Below are 15644 nucleotides of genomic sequence, written 5' to 3' on the forward strand. Positions count from 1 at the left end.
TGATAGGAAGGCAAACTCATTTATTTTTAATTTGTCTCCTATTTCTTCTTGCCTAGTGAGTCGTTTCTACACTCGGCCATCCAATATACAACAGCACCATATTGTAAGTGACATTCTATATAAAGATCAGACTTAAGAGCACCACAATTCTGTAAGGAGATCTTATATCTGAAATTACTTAGAAAAATACACTTCGCTGTCTGTTATAGTTAATATTCAAAATGCATGGGATTTGTGTAAGGTAAAAATGTTAAACAGTTTGACATTAAAAAAATTATTTTCTTTCCTACAAAGTCATGTTCTTAGACATCTAACTGCTCCCCTAGAGATGAACTTCAACTCTAATTCAAAAGAAGACCAGCCCAGTCTCTTCTGCCTCACTCCTTCCCTCTCTTCTTCTTTTTTTAAAAATCATTTTATTGGGGCTCGTACAACTCTTATCACAATACATGCATACATACATTGTGTCAAGTACATTTGTACACGTGTTGCCATCATCATTCTCAAAATATTTTCTTTATACTTAATCATTAGTATCAGCTCCTCATTTTTTCCCTTCCCTCCCCCACACTCCCTCACTTATGAACCTTTGATAATTTATCATTTTTTTTCACGTCTTACACTGCCTGATGTCTCCCTTCACCTGCTTTTCTGTTGTCAGTCCCCCAGAGAGGGAGTTATATGTAGATCATTGTGATCAGTTTCCCCTTTCTACCCCATCTTCCCCTTCCCCTCCTGATATCTCTACTCTCATTATTGGTCCTAAGGGGTTTATCTGTCCTGGATTCCCTATGTTTCCAACTTTGATCTGTACCAGTATAAATCCTCAGGTCTAGCTGGATATGTAAGATAGAATTGGGATCATGATAGTGGGGGTGGGGGGAATGTCAAGGGGGAAGAAGGAGGAAGCATTAAAAAACTTAGGAAAGTTGTATGTTTCTTCCCCCCCCCCCCCGCCTACTTTTATTAGGAGCTCATACAGCTCTTATCACAATCGACACATTCATCCAGTGTATCAAGCATATTTGCACACATGCCTCCATCATCATTTTCAAAGCATTCTCTTCCCACTTGAGCCCCTGATATCAGTTTCCCGTTTCTACCCTCTCCCTCCCCCACCTGCTCTCCTTCACAAACCCTTAATAAGTTAGAGATTATTATTTTCATGTCCAATATTGTCCTCTGTTGCCCCTGACCCACTTTTCCATTGCTCGTCACCCTGGGAGGGGATTATATGTTGATCCTTGTGATTGGTTCCTCCTTTACCCCCAACCCTCACCTAATCCTCCTGGTATCCCTACTTTCATTGTTGGCCCCGAGGTGTTTATCTAGCCTGGATGATTTCCTGTGTTATCTGTGACAGTGTACATGTTCTGGTCTAAACCAATTTGCAAGGTAGAATTGAGGTAATGATAATGGGGGAGAACTAGAGGAAAGTTGTGTTTCATCACTGCTCTACTGCACCTTGTCTCATTTCTTCCCTGTGACCCCTCTGTGAGTGGATGTCCAATTGTCTACAGATGGGGATTGGGTCTCCACTCCATGTCACCACCACCACCCCCATTCACATTGGGTATGATTTTATTCTGGGTCTTAGATGCGTGATACCTGATGCCATTGACACCTCATGATCACACAGGTTGGTGGTCTTGTGTTGAAGGAGAACTTCATTCTTAATATGTAGATATGAGTACATAGTTCTATTCCTTTCTTGTTATATATATGCATTTATATATATACATGCCTGTATTTAGACCTCTATAAATGCCACCTGGTTCTTTCCTCTATTTCCTTTTACTTACCTCTTGTCTCACCACCCTGTTCTGCCTTCATCTGGGTTTAGTAATTCCTTGCTGCTACATTGCCCTTGATTAAGCCCCACTAGGCATCTTACGTCTTTTTTTCCATTGATTAAGTTCACTTGGTGTTCCCTTGTCCCTGGGTTGCCCTGCGCCCTTCCAAAAGTTGTATGTTTCATTGGTGCTCTACTGCACCATGACAGGCTCATCCCCGCAACTCTTCTGCAAGGGGGTGTCTGGTTGCCTACAGATGGGCTTTGGGTCTCCACTCTGCAGCCCCCCTCATTCACAATGGTATGGTTTTTTGTTCTTTCATGCCTGATACCTGATCCTATCAACACCTTGTGATCACCCAAGCTGGTGTGATTGTTTCATGTGGTCTTTGTTGCTTCTCAGCTGATGGCCACTTGTTTATCTTCAAGCCTTTAAGACCCCAGATGTTATACCTTTTGATAACCGGGCACCACCAGCTTTCTTCACCACATTTGCTATGCACCTGCCTTGTCATTAGCGATAATATTGAGAGGGTGAGCATCATGGAATGCTAGGTTAATAGAACAAAGCATTCTTGCATTGAGGGAGTACTTGAGTAGAAGTCCAATGTCCATCTGCTACCTTAATCCTAAATCTATAAATATATGCACATAGATCTATTTCCCCAATGTCATAGATAAATATATTTACATATATACATGCCTATATTTAGACCTCGATAAATTTCCTTTGCCTCCTAGTTCCTTCCTCTATTTCCTTTTACTTTCCTCTTGTCCAACTATCATGTTCAGCCTTCATTTGGGTTTCAGTACTTCCTCTTGGTTACATTGCCCTTGATCATGCCCTACCAGGCCCCCTACACTCTCCTCACCATCAAGGAGGGATCACTTCTTGCTCTCTTGTCGCTGGGGCAGTTAACACCCACTTCCTTGCCCCCACCCCCCATCTCCCGTGTCCCCCTGGAACCGTCGGGCCAGTTATTTTCTTCTCCAGATTGTTTACACCACCTATCTCATCCAGATAGTCCTGCAGAGACGATAACATGCACACAAACAAGACAGAGCAAAACAAAGCAACAAAAGAAAACAAAACAACAATAACCAAAGCAAAAAAAAAAAAAATAAGGAGAAAAGCCTGTAAATAGTTCCAGGTCTGTTTATTGACCTTTAGGAGTGTTTTCTGGTGGAGTCTGATGGGGTTCCACACCCTAGCCCCACTGTCTATTTTTGGTATTCCCTGGGGAATTCGTTGTTCTGTTCCCCTTGCTGTTCTGCTGCACACCCTTAGTATTTTGCCTCAGTGTGGTGGGGTCACATCTGGCACAATTTCCACAGTGTTTCCCCAGTGTTGTCCCCATAGTGCTATGGGTCAGCGACGGACATCATGTCTTGTAGTGGAGCCAACCCTGTGGTCCTCTCTGTGCTTCAGCTGCTCTGAGCAGGAATATCATCCTCAGTGTTTGGTGGGTAGGATGTGTTCCACTCTCTCTTCCTCTCCCTTCATTTTCTCCTGTGTACTCTGATCAGACATGTCCCTCTCCCTGCGCTGTAGATTCAGTGCTGTCTTCTGAAGTGAATTCTTCTACAGGGAGTGGGGCTGTCTTCATAGTTTGGATTGGGGCCAGCCCCTCACAGCTCTCTATTTGTTCCCTGCTTCCTTCCAGTATGTTGCATTCACGTCTTGGAGCACCAGGTTGAAGTCTGATCCCTCTTTCCCTGTGGAGATATAAACAAGACCCTCCCCTTGGATGAATTAGTGCCCTGTTCCACCACTACCCATGTTTATTTCTGCTCCCCCCCCCCCCTTTTCAGTTGGCTACCATATGTATCCCTGGATTTGGTCTGGCCCCTGCCATGCTACCTGGACCTCACCCCAGGAATGTTTGTATACCAGTAGCTTTTTCCCTATGCTCCTTTTTCATTTTTAAGCCTACCTCAGCAGACTTATATCATATTTGTCCTTTTGTGCTTGGCTTACTTGACTTAGTATAATTTCCTCCAGTTCTTCCCATGTGGCAATGTGCTTCATGCACTCATCACTGCTTTTTAGGGATGCGTAGTACTCCATTGTATGGATGTACCACATTTTGGAATCCATTTGTCTGTTGATGGAAATTTGGGTTGTTTCCAACTCCTCGTAAATGTGACTGTGCCACAATGAACATTGGAGCAGAGATGTCTGGCCATGGTTTGTTTCTTGCCTCTTCTGGGTATATACCCAGTAGGGGGGTTGCTGGGTCATATGGTAGCTCAATTTCCATTTGTTTTAGATATTGCCAAATCAATTTCCATAATGGCTGTACACCTCAGCTTCACCAGCAGTGGATGAAAGTTCCTATCTCACCACAACCCCTTTAAGACTTGTTGCTTTCTGAATTTTTTAATTGGGCTATCTTTGAGGGTATTAGGTGGTATCTCGTTGTTTTAACTTGAATTTTTCTTATGACTAATGATTGGGAACATTTTCTCATGTTTATTGGCCATTCAGATTTCTGCCTTTGGGAGTCTTCTGTTCAGGTCCTTTGCCTACCTCCTTAGTGGCAAGTTTTTTTCTTTTTGGAAGCTAGCAGAGTATTGTGGATTTTAGTGATAAGGTCCTTGTCTGATGTGTCATTCCTAAAGATGTTTTCCCAGTCCGTGGGCTCTCTTATTACTCTCTTTGTGAATTCTTTTGATATACATAGGTGTTTTATCTTTAGTATACAACACTTGTCAATTTTCAATTCATCTATATTTGTGTCATTCCCTAGTTCTGATTGCCTATGTATTCCCTGGGCCAAAGTTCTCAGCTTGGTCCCAATTCCCTCATTGATGGTCCTAATAGTCTGGGGTTTTACTTCAAGGTCTGTTATCTACCTTGAATTTATTATTATGCATGGAGTGAGATAAGGGTCTTGCTTCATTTTTCTGCAGGTAGATATCAATTTTTTCCCCAGCATCACTTGTTGAAGAGGGCATCTGATAATTTTGGGGCCCTTATCAAAGATCCATTGTCTCTATACAGATGATTTTATTTCTGGGTTCTCAGTTCTTTTCCATTGGCCTGCGTGTCATTGTACCAATACCATGCGGTTTGACCATTGTGGCTGTATAATATGTGCTAAAGTCCAGTAAAGCAAACCCTCCCACTCCGTTCTTCTTGAGGAGTTCTCTGATAATTCCGGGTTTCTTCCCTCTCCGTATGAAGTTGGTAGTCAGTTTTTCCATTTCTTTGAAGAAAAACCATGGTAATGTTTTGTGTGGTTTTTTTGTGTGTGTTTGTTTTTAGTCAGGTAGCTCTCTAGATATTTCTGTTTGTGTTTGGCTATTGGGAAGGGGTACCATTTTTTTAAATCTCTGTTTGTTGATCTTGCACCTGGCACATTTCTATATTGCTTCCAGTACTCCCCTTGTGAAGCTTTTGGGATTTTCCACATGTAAAATCATATCACCTGTAAATAATGCATTTCACCTCTTCCTTACCCAGGTGAAAACTTTTGTTGTCTCTTCTTTGCCTTCTGTTGTTAGCTAAGACCTCCAGTAAAATGTTAAATAAGAGTCCCCTTTTGTCAGTGGGAATTCTTTTGGGTCTTTTCTCCATTGACTACCACGTTGGCTGTTGGTTTTTCATATATAGCTTGCATTCTATTGAGGAATTTTCCTTCCAGTTCGATCTTCTTGAATGTCTTAAACAGGAAAAGGTGTTAGATGTTGTTGCAGATTGCTTTTTCTCTATCTATTGATATTATCATGTGATTCTTATACTTTTTCATGTCAATGTGATGAATAATACTAGTGGTCTTTCATATGTTGAACCATCCCTGCATTCCTGGTATGAATCCCACTTGGTCATGCAGTACAACACATTAACATACGACGAGAGGGCTTTTTAGCATTATCCTTAAGTTCTTTTTTCCCCAAAACCCATTTTATTGGGAGCTAATACAGATACCGTATCATTACATAGTTCAATTACATTAAGCAGTATCGGACAATTGCTACCACAATCAGTTTCAGAACATTCTCTTCTTCCTTGAACTCTTTGATGTCAGCTCCCCTTACTCTGCCCCCCCTTCCCCACTGCACCCTCCAGGAACCCTTAGTCTACTTTCTGTCTCTATAGGCTCATTCATCCTGGGTTTCACATGTGAAAGGAGAAAAACATATAACCAAAATTCAAGAAGGCTACCCCCAGTGACAAAATATATTTGAGTTAAATCCCAATATGGGGGGGAAAAACCCCAAATCCAAAGCAGACCAGGTTCAACATGCATCATTGGGAGGATCATCTGACAAGATTTTAACTGCTCAAGTCAGCTTTTATCATTTTGATCTCCTATAGTCATCTCTTCAATGCACTCTGTTTTGAAACCAGTTTATTCCTACCCCTCCATTATGGATAGAGGGAAATCACCAGAGGCTTATTTCCTGTGTCGATCTCACAAACGTATCTTGGACTTCCACTATCATCCATAGCCTTCTGCAAACCAGACTCTCACAATGTAGGCTCTGATACTATTCCTTCCTCCAGCCTTCATAGATTGTATGATTCACAATCCTTCAGTCACTGATGTTCGTGTGCTTCTTCCCTGTGGACTTAGTTGACATCTCACTTAGATGGCTGCTTGTTTGGAAACAAGCATTTAATGCCCCAGAGGCTGTTTTATCTGATATGTGGGCACCATCTAATGTCTTCACTACAAGTTGCTATAGCACCATATATTCTGTTTCTTTTCCTGAAGGTGAGTACTGAGCAGGTCCATTATGCAAGAGCTATTTGTTCTTAAATTACAGCTAGTATTTGGTGTGAGCCCAAATCCCACTCCTGGATCTATGTATTTTTATCTGCATTTGGATCCCTTGAGAGACCCCCTTATTAGTTTATGGTGAGACTTTTACCTGTCACTTCCCTGGAGCAAAAAACCACTTAGCTAAAATCTCAGTGACTAAGCTCTGGTACTAGTTTTTCAAAACACTGTTGAGAGATGGATTTGGGGCCAATGTAGCTTAACTCCATATTGCAATACCTGAATTATTCTCTTGTTCAGAAAAAATATTTTCCTGGCTGGATGCTATTTACACAAACAATGGGAGTTGGTTGTCTGGGAGAATATACCATAATATTTTGTGAGAATGTCAGTCACAGGTTTGCCAGAATAATAAATATCATATAGGGCATTAATGTAGTAAGTCAATGATTGTCCACCTACCGACAATATTCAATATTCTTGGTATAACTGTCTTATGCTTCTTCAAACACCATGAATTTTCAGTCTTAAGTCCTCAGGTTACAAGTGTGTTTGAGGTCCAGTTCACCGAGTGGAGCTTTCGCATCAGATCTCTCTGTTGCTGCCTTTGGAGAATACTATGCACCGTGAAGATCCAGGATTCTGTGGGGTGCCAGGCTCCAAATCAAAAGGGTCCAAAGGGTGGTTGTGTAATTGAGGGGTAAAATTAAAGAGGCATCAGACAAGATAAAGCATGCATGTGCTCACCTCTGGGACCAACATGACTTCAAGAGCCAGATCCATGCTGAGAGAGCTAATATAGTTCCAACCAAGACTTATGTAAGCTATAGAGATGCCTCAGTCCCCCTAATTACAGGTAGCCACATGTGTAACATGAATGGGCTGTACAATAGGCATACACATGACAGGAAGACATATACACACATAATCCCTGAGTTGGCTTGACCTTAGATGTCTTTGGGTTCTCCTTCAGGGGAACAATCCGTTATCCTTAGAAGAAGGGAGTGGGCCCTACTTAGGGTGGGACAGAGACTAGAGCCTGCTTGCCTTAGATGGCTGACAACTTTCAGGCAGATAACCTTTAAGCAGTTGACCTCCAAGTGCATAGTCATTGACCATTTGCTTGCCAACAGCACCTTTGGGGGACAACCTGGGGAATAATTTTTCTGCTTACCATAGGAGTCAATGCCCCAGTGTTCTTTGGCACTTGGCCTGGGTCCCCAGAAACACGGTCCAGTGTGGCTTATTTGGTGCATATTACCAGGGACACTTCCACTTAGGGTTCTTAAAACTATTATTGGTCATTTTTCCCTCCACTTGGAGGTCGGTCCTCCCTGTTAATTTTTTTTTAGCCAACTTGTGTTCTCCAGACTTAACTGCTCCCTTCCCCCTCATCTGACTTGCCTTTCCCCGTAGCATTCTTCATCTGTCTGGCAGCCACTAGGTGATCAACATCTCCTCCCTCCCTTGTCAATCTGATCCCAGCTGCCAAAGTGGCCTTCAAGATACATAGCAAGAGATGCTGCTGCATTGTTCATTAGCCCTAGTCAGACTCTCTGCCAGGCTATTTGGCCACCCTGGCCAGCAGACTGGATGCCCTGCAAGCCTGAGCTTGTACCCTACAGAAGTGGACTTGTACAGCATTTGTCTTTTGTTTGTTTGTTTGTTTGTTTGTTTGTTTGGCTGACCTAATTCAGTATAATATTTTCTAAATTCCTTCATATCATGAAGTGTTTTATGGTCTCATCACTTTTTGTTAGGGATACGTAGTACTCCATTGTGTGTGTATATATGGAATTTTTTTTGATCCACTCTTCTACAGATGGGAATTTAGGCTGTTTCCAACTTTTCCAACTTCTGCTATTGTGGTCTTGATTGATGACTTTTCTGGTCTATTTAAAAATTACAAGCACTGCATTATTGGTAAGGTGTCCCTAGTATCCTAGAACATCCAAAATCAGGAATCTGTCTACTTTTTCACATATTCCATATTATACTCATCTCTCTGGCAATAAATAGCTTTGGTGTTGAAAATAGGTATATGACTCCAGATGGTCTCATATACTGGTTTTAGGCACCATAAGAGCAGCATGATGTATTTAGTGCTTAACTGATGATCTGTTTTGAAGGCCATCTTTGGTTCTGAAACTTCCATACATTTTCCAAGTTATGTGGGGAATGGAGTAAGTGATCATCTTAGGTGCACACTAGATTTTAGGGAACTTTAGGTAAGTGGGACTCATGAAAAAGCTAGGGATTAATGCATTTTTGAAAACACTGAAGGAAATACCCATACCAGTCATTAAAGAGATTCAAAATGTCTCCTCCTAGGAATAAACCCCAGTTCCAAAAGATCCATTTGAGAGACTTCCCATTTTGGACTGAACAAAAAGTACACATTAAGAAACTGGAGATATTTGGTATATAGTTTGATACTAGTTTTTCTATGGGAATAAGCAAGGAATGTTCATCTGATTGGGACTTTAAATTTACCCATAAAGATTTAGGAAATGAACAATATAAAGTGTCTGTTAAACAGTCAGATAATGGCAAGTTTGAGGATAATTTGAAATAAGAAAAGATCATGGTGTGTCTTGTTGGACAAATTTAGAGGGTGGCTTCTGAGCAAAATATTTGAAATAGTATGTTGCCTGTGTGCTCTGGAGATCCTACACTCCCAAAGCCTTGAAAAATCGGTGGAAAGAGCCTTTAGGAGCATTCAGAGATGTTTGTGTGAACATCCTCTTGGAAACGAACCCTCTAAGGAAAGAGCCGAGGCACATATTGGTTTAAAGGTAGTGGTGCATCGACAGAAGTGGGGAAAACTGTATACACAGCGTAGTAACTCCCAGTAATTATTTTTTTAAAGGAAAGAACTTAATTAATGAGAGTGTAAAGGGCAGATACATTGGTTCTGGTGACTTCTGCAGTCATAAAAAAAGAGAAAATGTAGATTTATGAGAATAGATGGCATTTATTCTAGGCATAGCATTCACCTTTCTCCATATCTGGTATGGGCAGGAGTGGTAGCTAGGAGGGAGCACTGGCAAAGTATTTCTGCCGTCAGAAACCACCGCACAGAGAAAGTCTTCCAGGTTAGACAATTGAGTATTCTTGCTCTTAGTGTGGGTGCCATGCCTCTCTTCAGTTTTGATGTTTTGAAATTGTCAGAGAATGAAGACATTTTAGTGATCTAGAAGCAAAGAAAAGTGAGGAGCAACAGAGTACCCTAGGGGGGCACTTTCTGGGCTTCCTTTGGGTGTTCCTAAAATAGAGAGAAGTTCAAATTCCTTAATTTTTTTTAAAAGATTGATTTTAGTACCTCTTATTATCCTTTTACCCCCAGCCAAAGTGTTATCAGAAATACACATTGTCCTAAGTGGCTTCAAAAAGTTCATGGAAAAACAGAATTAAAAGATAATGGATTAAAAAAACTTTTAAAAGCTGCATCATATGTGATTTGGAACATCAGAATTTAAGAACCTAGTCAAATTGGCTAGAGTCCAATTTTACTGGCCAAGAATGAAAACAGATATTGAACAAATCTGTCAGTGATATAAAATATATAGAGAGAGCAGATGGCTGGCTTAGAGAAAGAAGCCAAAATAATTGATATAAATAGATGCGCAAGCTCCACCCAGCTGGTCTTAGAATCCAACATTATGAAATATATCACAAAAGTATAGATTTTCTGGATGGGGACCATTCGATCATTCACTGAGGGTTTCTAATGAAGATCCATAGCAATGTGTTGCTGCTGTTGTAGGCTGAGGGATAGATTCTGATTCTTAGCGATCCTACAGAAGAACCCTATGTAGAACTGTCCCATGGGATTTTCTGGGCAGAAAGCTTTAGGGAAGCAGACACCAGGCCTTTTCTCCATTGTAACCACTCAACAAAACAATGCAAAACATTCTGACTCATAGTAACCCTATAGAACAAGGTAGGATTACCCTATAGGTTCTTGAGAATGTAACTCTTTTTGGGAGGAGAAATCTTCCTCTTTCTCCAATGAAGTGGCTTGTGGTTTCAATCTGCTGACCTTGCAGTTAGCAGTCCTATGCTACAAATGCTCCTGGGTAAGTTTAAGCCGCCATTTTAGGTTAACAGTGAAACACTTAACTATTATATCAGCAGGATTCCTTCCACAATGATGAAAGTGCATTTAAAGATTAAATAAAATGTAATTTATCCGTATACTACAAGTCAAATCAGAATTATGATCAGACCCCTCTAGATGAGGCACTTCCTGGGACCACTTGTGGTCATGTTACTTATTCTGAAAAAGAACACACTGCCTAATTGTGGAAACGTGAAATCCCCGGCTAAGGAATTCATATATGTCCCCAGGCTGACACAACTAGGCAAGCAACATGTATCTTAGACAACCTTTATTGCTTATCAACATGTATGCTGGCTTTTGGCGTTTGATAGCTTTAAATGAGAATTAAACCAAAACAACAAAAACTGTAAGCAAGAACGAAATAAAACACAGTAAACTTCACTCTCCAAAGGCAGAAAAAATAAAAACTAGAACAGTTAAAAGTGGGCCAAAAGGGAAAACAAATGGGAAGATGTTAAATTGTAACCTAACTATGTCATTCATAATGACCCTGTAGGACAGGGTCGCCATGTGTGTACACACCCAGAGACTAATTACTTCTCAGCTCACTGCCATTGAGTCAATTCTGCTTTGGAGTGACTCAGTAGACCAGGACAGAATTGACCTTTGGGGATTTCTCGGGCTGTACATCATTTCAGGATTAAAGAAGGGCTGGCAGTTTTGAACTGCTGACCTTATAGTTAGCAGCACAATGAGTAACCCACTTAGCCACCGAGGCTCTTTATTATTACTGAGTGGCCCCTAAAAGAGAACTCTGAGTTATCCTGGAAATAGAGACTGATTATTGGCATAAACAGCAACACTGGCTTACATGAAACAAGAGTGAGGTACACATAAGGAAAGAGATAATTCTAATAAGCATGTCCCAGTTCTCCAGTTTGGGATTTTTTAATAAAATACTATTAGTTATCAAAATTATAAGGTTAAATTATTATTTCAGATAGTTGTTCAGTATGTGGTTTATATTCTATAGTGGGAGTATAGCCAGCTTTAAGTAAAAATTGACAAAAGAGCAAATAGTAAAAAAGTACTCCTTTTAGAATTCTTCTTGGCCATGTTGGGTTGCTGGGTGTAAAAGGTCATCGTGTAGACCAAACTGCTGTCCTGGATTTAAATTACAATCTGTCGAACCTCAGCATTTCTAGAAACTCAGGTTAATTTTCTAGTTCTATGGGGTTCCCTTCAACTTTAATAAAATGGAGAGTGACAGGTAATGAGTCTCTTAGATCTGCAATCATTGACTCTTCTTTTTGCTATTACTTACAGGAATATACATATGCTGCACTATTAGATGCATACTCAGGTCTATTAAGTCATCAATCCATAATCTTGGCCATGAACTCCAGGTATGATAGGCTGGAATTTGGTCTCTTTTTTTTTTCATTGCTTTTATATCTTAAAAAATGTAATAGAAATAACAAATAATTAAAAATTATTATATGTATAAAAATTTATACATATATGTATTAGAGATAGCTTTATATACAAGCACAATTGAATATTGAAAATACTGACTATTGCAAAAACATCGCAGCCCAGTCCATATCAAGTCCATAAGTCTGATATTTGCCCATATGTCTGATGTAAATCTATACCAAATTATTGTGAGTCCTCTTCAGACTCACAAAGCACATGCAATGATGTCAAATGCAGGATGATCACAGGTCAGTGGATGGAAAGTCTTGTGGATCCAGTGGCAGTATAAGCATCTCAGTGCTGGAAGGGGTCTCCATGTGGCTCTTCCAGCTCAGGACATTTGCATAGCTCCACGTGCCTTGTCAGCAAGCATGTCTCACAGGGAGTGAATTTGTGACCTGCCTCCAGCAAACTATTTATCTACTCAGTGCCTCCAATGAGGTCATCAAGCTGTGACCTGATTGACAGGATAAACTCCACCCCTTCACCCTTAATACCCAAATTGACAACAGATTGTGTAACTACCACAGTTTCTTATTAATCTGGTCCATGTTCACCCATAGATTTAAATGTAGCTATCTTCATTCATATCGTAACCAAAGTCTGATTCTCAGTCTCAATGTTTACAGTTTTAAGATTCTTTGGTTGTCAGCAGGTGTGCTGGCTTCAGAGTGACACATTAGTTTCCTCATCCTGCTTCATAACCTTTGTGATGCTAGTGTCTTGTGTATTGATAAGATGACCACAAAGTATTTGGAAAGATACTATTTTTCATCTCATCAAAATCTGAATTTTTCCCTTTTCTAAATTGAATCACGTATTCCTAAAAGTTAAAAAACTTCTACTGAAAGTTCTACTGGAAGTTTTTGTTGCTAGCTGCTCAGAATCTAGATAATTTGTTGCTGCTGTTAGTTCATTGTTGTCTAATAACTTTTGATTCGTGGTGAACCCATTTAGATACCATGAATAAGTGTAATCAATCTTCCTGAGACTTGAAAATGTGATTTATTTCCAATCAATTCCTTTCAGGTCACACCTGTCATGGAATAACAACTTTTGTACAACTTAATTTTCTAGATATGGGAAGATTGACTTTGCCACCAATAAAGATGCCTTCCAATATCAGAAAAAATGCTAGAAATTTATTGTCATAGATCAGAGGAAAAAATGGCAGTGATATGGTTTAATAGCTGATAACTTAGCATGTCTTTGATGGGCATGGCTGGGAATGTAACCATCATTGGCAGTAGTATTTCTGTGGAGAAATAATACATTATGATTTCCAAATCGGTGAACATAGATAGTTTTAACTTTTTTAAGTCTTCAACATTATTGTCATTTTTAAAAGAATGTATAAAGCCCATATACCATGTAATGCCCAAAGTAGACTTCATTTTCTATTACTGTCTATCACTAAGAAAATGAGTGTCTGAGTGGTGTACATTGCTAAGCATTCAACTCATAACCAAAACAATGACAAATCAAATCTTCCCAGAGGCAGCTCAGAAGAAAGGCCTGGTGATCTACCTCTCAAAGGTCACAGCCATTACATCTCTGCGGAGCTCAGTTCTACTCTGACACAGAGTCGTCCATTCCACTCATAGTTGGTTTGCCTACTGTTTAATCCCAAAGAAAAAGTCACCAAGCTTGAGAAACATTGATTTTCTCCTCAATTAAATAATTACAACTATTTCATTTCAGCTTTGTGGATCCCTGTATGCAATTTGAATTCCAATTGAGTTTGGTAGCATCATCATTTAAACTGGTAACTGACATGCCGAGCCTTGACAAAATAAAAGGAATCAAGGACAAGAAAAATTACCATGAGAGCCTGGAGGTAAGATGCTTCTTCTTGTAATTATGATAAGGACTTGTTATACACTGGAGCGATCCCTCCCTACTTTGTACTAGGGAATTTCTCTCAGCAGGTAGGAATCAACATTGTTATCATTTTCACGTTTCTTCGAGACAATTGATGTCATTAACTAGCAAGTGCTGTAAAGAATTAAATAGGGGCACAGGAAGGTGGAAGCAGAAGGAGTCCTATAGTAAACATAGCAACATTGTTGTCTCCTCTTTCTCAGCAGCGCTAGGCAATGAACTTGTTCCAGAGCCTGCAGAGACAATTCATGTCAAATGGCACTGGGGTGCGAGCACCTTACCATAGCCCCCCACCCCTTCCTCCTTGCCTTTAGTTTATGGGAAGAAGTTAGGAGACTGGAGCATAAAATGGTACACATTCAGTAAGGTTTTCTCAAACTTGTGTAACTGACTGGTCTTGTAACTCTTTCGTTTCTTTTCTTGTTTTGTTTTTCAGGCTTTATACCAAAGTACTTTAAAGGTATTTGAGGACACTCTTATGGTCTTAGTGTCTAAAGACCTCTATAAATTACAAATGTTAAAGGTAAGGCAGGTAATTTGGGAAGGGGCATGTCTTTTCCGCTTGTGAATGAAAGAAGGAATATGTAAGCATTCTGATTTCATGCCAGAAAGTTAAAGATAAATAATGACTTACAGGTTCACTTATGATTTGCTGTGTTCCGGCATCCTTCAACTATTTGGTGGCAAAATGTTTCTTTGCTACAGGAAAGATGGAGGTTATCTCCAAAATAAATCAATTTCCCCTTTTTTTGAATCCCCAGGGCATCTTCTTAAAAACTTCAATATGGGGGCATCCTATCAGTAGACACTTGAGAAGGCAAGTGTCGGCAACATCAAAAGGGTGAACATAGTATGGACCAGCAGCGAATAGCAGGATGAGCAACCTAAGCTACCTGCAAGTCCGCCAGACAAGGAACCATAGCCGGCTAGGATCCACACGTGTGCTTTGCCCCCACAACTCGAGGGCTCAGTGCTTTGCCCCCACAACTCGAGGGCTAGCATCCACACAGTACGAAAGGAAAGCCTCACCACTGTCCCAAGCCTCGTGGTTCCCATTCCCGACATCACTGCCTCTTCATTGTAGGCATCAGCGAGAGGAGACAGCTCCAGGTGTCACGGTGTCCACTGTGCATTCTTAAAACAATGGCATAGAGGGGCGTGGAGCTGAACATACGGGGACTGACTTACCCTACCAAACGAACCCCAGGTCATGGATTGTGCAAATCATAGACAATGTCCGGGTAAAGAAGTGGAGCTGGTATCTCAGGAAACATGAAGGAAAGCAAAACATAAGGAAACCTATGGGAACCAGAAGTCAAAGGCATCGTTTTCCAAGAACCCTCACCTCTTCTGCCTTTGGCAGGATGCAATCTTACCCTTGTTTAATCCTCTTTATTAGTGAAAATATTTTTTAAGGTTTTCTTTTCTTTTTTACTTTGCTTTGTCTCCACTTTAATTAGATTCCTGCTATGGCAGCTTTTACTGCTTAGTGGACTATATTGTGCCTGATTTGAGCTAAGTGTATTTTTGTCCACGGACTCTGGGTGGAGCACTGCTGAGCTCTTGGCTGCCAACCCCAGGTCAGCAGGTCTGTGGTGCACAGGCCTCACAGCACAGCAAGCCCTGCAGAGAGCCCTTCTGTAACCCATGGGGTCATCCTGCGTCATAATGGACCCAACAATAGGGCCTTCTTTGCTTCTTTCCG

At 40.6% G+C, this 15644-nt stretch overlaps 1 protein-coding gene across 1 annotated transcript in view; it reads left to right on the plus strand.

Moving 5' to 3' along the window:
- The window catches only part of MROH9 (maestro heat like repeat family member 9), a 151423-nt gene that overhangs the window by 77953 nt on the left and 57826 nt on the right, over positions 1-15644 (plus strand). The window contains exons 2-4 of the mRNA XM_075541049.1: positions 11909-11988; positions 13760-13895; positions 14376-14462. Of these exons, the coding sequence (XP_075397164.1) occupies positions 11909-11988; positions 13760-13895; positions 14376-14462 (303 nt within the window). The remainder of the gene's footprint in view (positions 1-11908; positions 11989-13759; positions 13896-14375; positions 14463-15644) is intronic.

This window comes from Tenrec ecaudatus, chromosome 1 (assembly GCF_050624435.1).
Source record: "Tenrec ecaudatus isolate mTenEca1 chromosome 1, mTenEca1.hap1, whole genome shotgun sequence".
Lineage (NCBI taxonomy): Eukaryota > Metazoa > Chordata > Mammalia > Afrosoricida > Tenrecidae > Tenrec > Tenrec ecaudatus.